Source organism: Alnus glutinosa, chromosome 7 (assembly GCF_958979055.1).
Source record: "Alnus glutinosa chromosome 7, dhAlnGlut1.1, whole genome shotgun sequence".
In the NCBI taxonomy this organism is placed as follows: Eukaryota; Viridiplantae; Streptophyta; class Magnoliopsida; order Fagales; family Betulaceae; genus Alnus; species Alnus glutinosa.
Genome location: NC_084892.1, coordinates 9,166,335 through 9,176,111, shown reverse-complemented (window position 1 = coordinate 9,176,111; position 9,777 = coordinate 9,166,335). Strand labels below are relative to the sequence as shown.

Here is a 9,777-nt window from a genome sequence, read left to right as displayed (position 1 = left end):
AAAACATTTTTGATTGACCAAGAAAATCTTCTTAATTTTCCGTAAAATTGTTTTTTTTTTTTTTTTTATATTAAAAAAAATCGTAAATCATTTTTCAAGTTTGAGTTTCTCTTTCTTCCACACTCTTTTTTGTAGTTCATTCTCCATTGTTGTCAGAATTCGCCGTTGGCCACGGGAGTTCTCTGGAATCCGCTGTAACTAGAGGTCGCCAGAATCTGCCACTATTGTTTGCCAAAGGTGGCAAAAAATCAATGACCATTTTTGGCCGCCTTAAGAGGTTGTCTGTCGTTGCCCGTTGTTAGTGGTTTTTCGTACGAACCGAACGCCTAAAAATATTTTCAACAAAATTATTTTTAAAAATATAATCTCGTTGAAAAATATACGTCTATAAAAAAAAGGGAGCTTTAGCCATTATTATATTATTTTCTTTTTCTTTTCTTAATTCAACATTGTACATATTTTTTTCCAAGTCAAAAAATGTAAGGGGAGGACCCAGGAGCAGTTTCTATAATTCTTAATTGGACTATTTTTATTTTTATTTTTTTATTTTTTTTTTTATTTTTTTATTTTTATATATATAGATCATTCTTAATTGGACATGGGCATATGATAACATTCTACTTAACGTAACCATAATAGCATCCTTACTGATGCAAGTATCATGATCATCTTCATTTTAAGGTGTCATTTTATGATTAAAATTTTATTTTTTTATATTAAATGTTGTATATAGTTTTACGTTACTTAAAAAAATTAAATAGCGTGACAATATATTCATCATGTAGTAATATATTCACCGTTAGATTTATTAAATCTAATTTTGACCATAAATGATTTCTCTATTTCAAATAAAATTGAGAATGTTATTCACACTTATAAGGGGTATAGACAGATTTAAGGGGAAGGAAGATCGGGATTTCTAGCAATTTGGGTAGAAATTGTAAGAAATCTCATATGAAACTCACGTATCCAAAGAAGTTTTGGCTGCCCATTTTGGGCAACAAATTACTTGAGATCCCAATTCATGTAAGGAATCCATAGCGACTCTTTTAAGACGGATCGAGTTATAATCCAATCCCGTTCTTTGTAAGAGTATAGTGATAAGAAACGGACGAAACAATAGTCAATAGATAGAAATTAATGAAATGAGTCTTATATCCTTAGTATCGTGTCTAACTTAGAGTCTATTTGGCCATACGGTTTCGCAAGTCGAAAGAGTGATTTTAATCAAAATCACTAAAGGTGTATCATTTAAGAGTATGTTTTTAAAAAATTGCGGTTTGAAAACGCATAAAAATATGAGTATTGCGGTTTGAAAACACATAAAAATATGAGTTTTTAATCACAGACAATAGATATGTTTTTAAAAACACCTTGTTTCAAAGGTTAAACTACGAATTTAAGATCAAATTATGATTTTATCAAACGCTTAATTGTGTTTTTAAAATCACACATTTTTAAATCGTTATTATTAAATCACACGTTTGGAAGACAAATGCAAACCAACCCTTAAGCTTGTACATATACAAATATAATATCTAATAACCTGAAAAGTGCGTTCAATTTTTGAAAGCCATAACTAAAGATAATAATAGATAATTCTTCATGATTTCTAATTCTCTTGAAAGATGGCAATTTATGCTCCGTCTGTTTCGACGTAAAATGATTTTCGACGTAAAATGGTTTTCATCGTAAAATATTTTCGACGAAATTATCTTGAAAATATTTTCCGGCATTGGCTTGCATGAAAAAATTACAAAACGCAAAAATGCAACTGTCGCCGAAATCCGGCAACGTCCGGTTGCCGTTGCCGAATTCCAGCAAGCATGTTTGGCTGGATCCAGCCAAAATGGTCGGATTCCTCCAAATCCGGTCAAATTTGGCCAGCTTCTGACCATGGCCGAATTCCAGCTAGTTTCAGCCAGAATCTAGTTCGCCGGCATCCGGCGACGATGGCCGAATGTTGCCAGATTCCAGCGCTGCATGAATTTCAATGACTAACTATTGTCGGATTCCGACAATCGGATATCAAATGTACGTGCAAGGACAAAGAGTTTAATTTCGAAAAACGATTTACGATTTTTAAAACTATAAATCGTTTTCCAAAAATTAAAGAAGCTTTTACGGTCAAATTGAAAATGATTTTCGTTGACTATTATTTTCGCTCCTACCAAACATCGTAAAATGCCAAAATTATTTTTCAAAAATCATTTTACGCCGAAACAAACAAAACATTAAAGGATGAAGCTGTTATTCAAGTACTACCACACCATCGGTAGTTCTTGAAGGTGCACCCTGTTTCAATGCTAGAAAAGTCATCTATTATTGTAAAATCAAACATAACTTTATGGAGAGGTAGATACATGCATGGTGCCATGTGCCTGAAGAAAACAGTGTCAATTTAGCTCTAAACCATGGATTACAAAAAGAATAAACAAATAGTCTCACAAAAAACATCTATGGGCTTTGGCCACACATCCTCAACCCTGACCTTTGTATTTCTACAATTCTACGATTTATTCGTTTCTCTCTTTCATGATTGCAAGCAGTCTAAACCAGGCGCTTGAATAGATTCTACAAGAAAATGGAATAAGCAGACAAGGATCAAAATACAGCTTTGCTCGAGTGCCACCCCCTCAAGGAAAAGGGAAAATAAAACTGATTTCGTTAATGGTAACAAGAAGAACAGAAATATGCCTGCAGCTTTATTTATGTATTGAATCAGCTATCACCATACTTCTCAATATCAAAGAAAATGTCGATTGCAATCATGTCATTTAATACTCACATATACTCCTGACGAGATTGGCTTGTAAATCTTGGAGTTAAATATTGTCGACTCGACAACTGCAAAAACTGGGCACCAACAAGAGCGTGAAAATAGTTAGCAAATGACTTGGTCAGAAACTTAACTTAATTATGACCATGTAAAACTCTGTTTCAAACAATTCATAGACGAAAAGTCAATGATCCCAACTTCTAATTCATATCATAGAATTTGCAAACCTATAAATCATCTTAAACCACATTTGGTATTTTCAATTTATTTCCTTGAAAATGATTTGAATCGATCTAGATTGATAACATGTTTTGCCATCCGCAGGTCAGTATTAGCTGTTAGCAAGAAAGCTGATTCATTCACTTCCAAAACTAGTGAAATTCAGGTGAAGAATCACTCCTAAAAAAGAAAAAAGAACTTCATATCTTTTTCACCCTAAGGAAATTCCAAAAGTCACATTTCCTATATGAAAAGAGTTTGGCAAAAAATTCTCATATTGAGTACCTATATTAAAGCTTCTTCACAATTTCTTCATTTACACGTTCATAGTAAGTCATTCTTCGGATAGAATCTAGAGCTTCTTCAAACTTCCGGCATTGAGATGCATTTGCAAAAGAGTTAGACCAGTTGTTCAGCTTCTCTTGCATCTGGACAAAGTAAATATGCATATTTCTGATTACGGTTAGAATCAGGACAGAAATCATGAAAGCTTTTCCTCCTAGCAAATAGAGTAAACACAGCAGTTGGATAGGGGTTTAAGGTCCACCAATCTTAGCATCTATGCAGGAGACCTACATAGCCCTATAATCATGTGGCTGGGTGACTTCAATTATCCCATTCAGGTTCTTGTATCAGCCATCACTTTCAAAATTTTCTAGCAGATTGAAACCGCACGACAATTTTAAAATATTCAAACTAGGGTATAGACAACCCTACATTTCTACAACCGACTGCTCTATTCTCCCAAAATATGTCGGAGTGATAAGAGGGCTTTTCATACCTGAGACTTAATCTGATTTAACGCCTGAGAGTCAGCTGCCTCTTCAACAGCTTCCCTGATTTCCAATATCTGCAATGCAGATTCAGAAACCATAAAAAATTGAAGTCCCACCTTTTGAGCTAGGGACTGGGATATCATAATCAAGAAGTATAAAGGAGTTAACCAAAAAAAATAAGAAGTATAAAGGTTCACACAGCATAGAAGCTTGCCTATCAGCAATTCCGCCAAAACAAAACAAAAAACTAAGTTTCAGAAGTCCATTGAATCTGAAAAAAAAAAATTTACAAAAAAAAAAAAGAAAAAAAAAAAGAAGAAGAAAACCCTCCACTAACCAACAGCTGCATCCTACAATATTGACAACTCAATGAAACATATTTTGGCTATTAAAAATTTCATAAAATTATCTCCTACTGCTACACTAGCACCAACAACTTCATGAAATATGACTTTTTTATTTTTATTTTTTTTTATTTCTTTTATCAAATATCACCAACTATCACAGCAGACAATTGTATCTGAATATTTGCCAAGACACTTGCCTGTTCACATAAATAATTGAGGAAACATGAAACAAAATACAAATGCAATTGTGCTTTTAGTACTTCAAAGATCAAAATTTAAGATTGCAGTAAGGATTTTTATTTGTTAAAATCATAGTAATTTTTTTTTTATAAGTAATAAACCAATCTCAATAAAAATAAAAAAAAAATAAAAAAAATCATAGTAATTATTAAGACTAGTATAACTAGTTAACTATCATTGGTAAGTATAAACAAGTCAAACAGTATCCACTAATCATAAATCATAATTTGTAACCACAGATTTTCCAGCTGGAAGGAGGGAGGGGCATGCAAAGGAGATGTGGCACATCACCTCCCTAGATAGATATGTGCAATGTTCCCTTCCCTTTGACCAGGCATGTTTGACATGGATTCTTATACACATTATGCTACATCTCACAGAGGAGCTTCAATTTGTTCATATTTTTTGTAACATCAAGCAATGAGCAGGACACCAGACCATGCTTGTAGACAAGAAAGTGCAGAACACAATTATCGTCCAGATGGAAGTGCAATGTACAAACAAAGTAAAAAGATTGATTATCTAGATACAAATCAAATTAGACACAAATTACCTCAGAAAGCAATTCCGGATCTGTAAGTGTTTCTTCTTCATCAACATCAACACCTTGAAGCCTCAGCTATAAAAGAAATGACAGATCTAAATGTCACAGAATTCAAGAAAGATGAAAATTGATCCAAGGACATTTATAATGAAATCAGGCAAAAATAGATATAATAATTTAGAAATATCATCAAGATACCATCCTTTTCTCAGTGTGCATCCTATAGTCTGTTGAAATGCAAGCCCAAATACCAAATTCATTTATGCTTAACCACCAATGGGACATTCAAAATACAGAGGTTTAATTAATTATCTTGTTAATAAATAAGCAGCTTCATCACATGCCTCTATTACTATTATTGCTGCCAGCCCTTTAGGTCATCCCAAGTACGCCCATATGGACCATCTACCATAAAAAGAGAGTATTTCATATGATAAATATCTTCAACTAAGAAGATCCAGATTAATTGCCACTCTATTCACAAAAATCAAGTGGTATTTGGCTGCTAGTATTTGCAGCCATTGCAGAAACACTAATACTTTAACCTGTATATAAAGGGCTCTTGAAAAGAAACAGAGATGTTAACATTTTTTTTTTTTTTTAATTTTTTTTTTATGACAAGGAACCCCTTCAAGGCAGGGCCACTTCGTGCACCCACCCCTGTCAGGTAAGTCTTGGATCCATGTAAAACACCTCTTCCACACAGATCGGGTAATACTTCAGCTTCGCCGGCGGGCTGGCCCTAAAAAATTGTTTTTCTTTTTCTTTTTTTCTTTTTTTATGAATAAAAGACTTTATAAAGCTCAACCTCAACAATCCAAACAATCCAGTGAAGACTGGAAACAACTCCTGCATAGGGACAAAACCCCCTAGCTAGGAAACCAACAAAAACAGCACAACAGCAATGAAACAGAACAACAAAGAACAGGAACAAACAAAGGCTACTGCACAACATAGAGCCTCAACCTTATGACAACTACACTGCTACAAGCAAACCAGATAACAACGGAACAGAAAAAGCAAAATAAGCCCGCAGCAACCACAAAGAACAGAAGTCAATAACTTCTACGAGAACACTTCAGAGGAAACTTAGCAAACAATCTAGTCTTCACTTCCCATCTAATCCTTGAAATAATTCTCTCTTCGCAAAGAGAAGTATTACCATGAAAGAGAAGTATTACCATGGATCAGACGAATTCTCTGCATCCAAAGATGAAAACAACAGCCCCAAGAGAAAGTTTCTGAAACAGGTAGAGAAATTATTTCCTTTCATCACTTGAACACTCCAGGGCTCAACCATATCGCACTATAGAGGAGGACAAGGAATAGAAAAAACCTAGAATCATAGAAAAACCCCAGCAAACCAACATCAGAAACACAGCAACCCTCCATTCCAAACAGACCAACTAGATAAGATTCTGCAGGTTCCATCTAGAAACAAGACTCATAGAATTTCGAAGGTGCTTGAAATACCCTTTAGCTATGATCCTAGCCCGGGCTTCCCACCTAATACGAGCCAGGAGTGCTTCCTCAGTGCGTGGAGTATTATTGTGCAAGAGATCATTTCTCTGCTTCCATAAATGGTACACAGTAGCTCCAAGGCACAACCGGCCCAAGCTGACTTTTAAGCTTTTCCCTTGCAGCACCTTCAAACACTAGACTTCTATACTTTCCCAAAGGGATTCAAACCTTAGACCTCATGGGACTACCACAAAGACCAATAACTTTACCACTTGAGCCAACCCCTTGGGGTTAGATATTAACATTTCTAACATTGAAAAGGTCCTTTGTTCTCAAATAAATTGCAGAGGCGGACCAAATAACCATCATATCAACAGAACTTTGAAAATTGGACAGCCCACATAATACGTACTAGCCTTTCAACGCAAATTTTGTAAGGATATGGATTCAAAGTAAAATCTGGAGACAATAACGATTAAAAAAGAAGCATGATATCAAGTAGTAAAGTGTTGAAAAAAAAAATATGCCAAAACCTTAGAAACCAATATAAATTTCTGAACATACTACCCTCTACAAAACCCATCCGTTCAAAGAACACTTACAATGTATACTGCCCTCGACAATGGCTTGCTAAGCGTGTGGTATGCATCAATTACACGAGCAGACTGTTCAGCGGCATACCCTCTTTCTTTCTATAAAAACACCAGAGAAATTACAACGATATTTTCCAACAATTTTTATAAAACTTTAAATTTTCAAAATGAAGAATTTGATTGACAGACCTCGGATTTTGAGTGCACTAATCAGGGTGCAATTTTTTCTGCCACTCTTTATACTTTCCATCCAGATTCTGAACCTCAATATCATACTTCCTCTCGCTGTCACAGTAAAAATAAATAAATAAATAATCATTGGCCTATGATTACTTGAATTTGAAAAAAAATAAATAAAAAAATCATGCTTTCCCTCATTGAATTTTTACAATTGCTAGAAAGTAAATTTTGAATTCTAAAAATCTACGATTAGGGGCAAATATTCTTAACCTTCGATTCTAATTCTATGTTGTTTTCTATTTTTTTTTTTATAAGTAACAAATTTATAAAAAAAAACGTAGACAGGAAGTATAGACAGAAACAATCAAAACTGCCCATAAGAAGAAATCCAAAAAGACCCAAATAAACCCTCAACCCTAACACCTCAAACCCAGAACTCACATGGAGCATACACGCTATAGCACGTGAGCCTTGCCTTTCCCTCGCCGAGAAAACACGCTTGCAATGCCGTAGTTAATAGAGCTATTTAGATTCAACACCTCCCTCCTACCATTGTTTTCTAACTTTTCCTCAGCTTTCTCCGGAAACATACAGAGCGCGCAATCCTAAAATCGGATCCGGAAACCGGTTTTGGAAGTTCGAAATACTCACAGGCCGAAAATCTGAAAGTAGTCCACGGACTGATCCACGGGCTGAACGCTCCGGCACGACTGGCAGACCAGAAACACCGCCGCTTCGGCCAAAGCTCCACAGCTCCAGCACCTGACGCTGGGCTCCTCCGCCGTTCCGGAGCTGAAGCTTTTTCCGGGAAATTTGGGGTTCCCGAGAAATTCGAAATCACGGGCTGAGAAACTTCGGGAACTTGTTGTTGAAATCAGAGGCGGCGGAGGTGAGGGCGAGAAATGGTGAGTGGGAGAGTGGAATTGTGAAGCTGAATAGGTTGGGAAGTGAGGGGTCGAAGGGAGGGCTCGGCGTAGAGCTGTGGAGAGAGGGCTCCAAAGCTTCCTCTTCGACATTCTCTGGGAGAGCTTCAGCTTTCGGGTGTGATACTGTTTCTGGTTAAACAGAGGTTTTAACAAAAATGGAGGAGTTTTTTTATTTTTTTTTCGTGGGAGGGGGGGACATGAGAGGAATTTGTTGAAAGGAAAGGGTATTATTGGTATCTGAAAAACAAAAAAAAATTATTTATTTATTTATTATTATTTTCAATGGGTAGTGTTTACTGTTTAGTTTGAACTTTGGACATCTCAACTATTTCCATATGAGAGATGATACAAATTTATTTCCTATTTATCTTATTTTTTAATTTATTATTAAATTTGTAAAATATATGTGAATTTCATAAATTTAAGGGTTAAATGCCTTTAAGGTCCCTGAGTTTTGACAACTTTATATTTTAGTCCCTGAGTTTCAATTCGCATCACAGATGATACATCAATTTTGGGAAATGACCAAATTAGTACCCCGGTTAACTTCTCCGTCCAAAAATTAATGGTCCGCCACGTGTCAACCTCAGAAGTTGACACGTGGCACTATATAAAAAAATAAAAAATAAAAAATAAAAAATCTTTAAAAATTAATTAAAAAATTTAAAAAAAAATTGAAAAAACTAAAAAAAAGCCACCCCCTTGGCCACCATGGGGGTGGCCGGCCACCCCCATTTTGGCCAGGGAGGTGGCCAGCCGGTCTGGGGTGGTCGAACCACCCCCATGTGGTGGTTCGGCCACCCCCTGGACAGAAAAAAAAAATAATAAAAAAATAAAAAAATAAAAAAAATTGGGTTTAGGGTTTTGCCCTTGGGGGTGGCCGAACCACCCCCAAGGGGCACGGGGGTGGTTCAGCCACCCCAAGGGCAAAACGGGAAAAATAAACCCTAAAAAAAAATTTCTCGTTTTGCCCTTGGGGTGGCCGAACCACCCCCAAGGGCAAACCCTAAACCCAATTTTTTTTTTTTTTTTGTCCAGGGAGTGGCCGAACCACCACATGGGGGTGGTTCAGCCACCCCAGACCGGCCGGCCACCTCCCTGGCCAAAATGGGGGTGGCCGGCCACCCCCATGGTGGCCATGAGCCACCCCCTTTTTTTTTTAGTTTTTCAATTTTTTAATTAATTTTTTATTTTTTATTTTTTATATAGTGCCACGTGTCAACTTCTGAGGTTGACACGTGGCGGACCGTTAATTTTTGGACGGAGAAGTTAACCGAGGTACTAATTTGGTCATTTCCTAAAATTGATGTATCATCTGTGATGCGAATTGAAACTTAGGGATTAAAATATAAAGTTGTCAAAACTCATGAACCTTAAAGGTATTTAACCCTAAATTTAATTGTAAATTAAAAACTTGCTTTTATAAAGATGATTAAGAGATGAATATCTAATATATACCATTCGATATTCCTAGAAAAAATCAACCAACACCCTTGGCTTGTCAGCATGCAAGCACAAGCACAAGCACGTAGCACCGCAAGACACCTAATAATAATTATAGCTCATCAATAGGCGGGAGATTCAACGCCACTAATTTGTTAGGGTTCTAATTCACCAATGATTGACGCTTGGTAAAAGATGTTCCTCATTAGACGACATGAATTAGATACAATGCATGGATAGGAGTTGTGCCCTATCAAAGGGCAACACCT

General features: G+C 36.1%; 1 protein-coding gene across 1 annotated transcript; it reads right to left on the bottom strand.

The window, feature by feature from the left end:
* Window positions 1–2,304: 2,304 nt before the first annotated feature.
* On the bottom strand, window positions 2,305–8,213 carry LOC133872354 (iron-sulfur cluster co-chaperone protein HscB homolog). The gene is given in 9 exon segments (XM_062309842.1): window positions 2,305–2,574; window positions 2,789–2,856; window positions 3,284–3,426; window positions 3,780–3,848; window positions 4,915–4,980; window positions 6,969–7,058; window positions 7,149–7,168; window positions 7,171–7,244; window positions 7,791–8,213. Coding segments are annotated over 7 exon segments (822 nt in total). The 5' UTR covers window positions 8,156–8,213; the 3' UTR covers window positions 2,305–2,574; window positions 2,789–2,856; window positions 3,284–3,288.
* Between the last annotated feature and the right edge of the window lie 1,564 nt (window positions 8,214–9,777).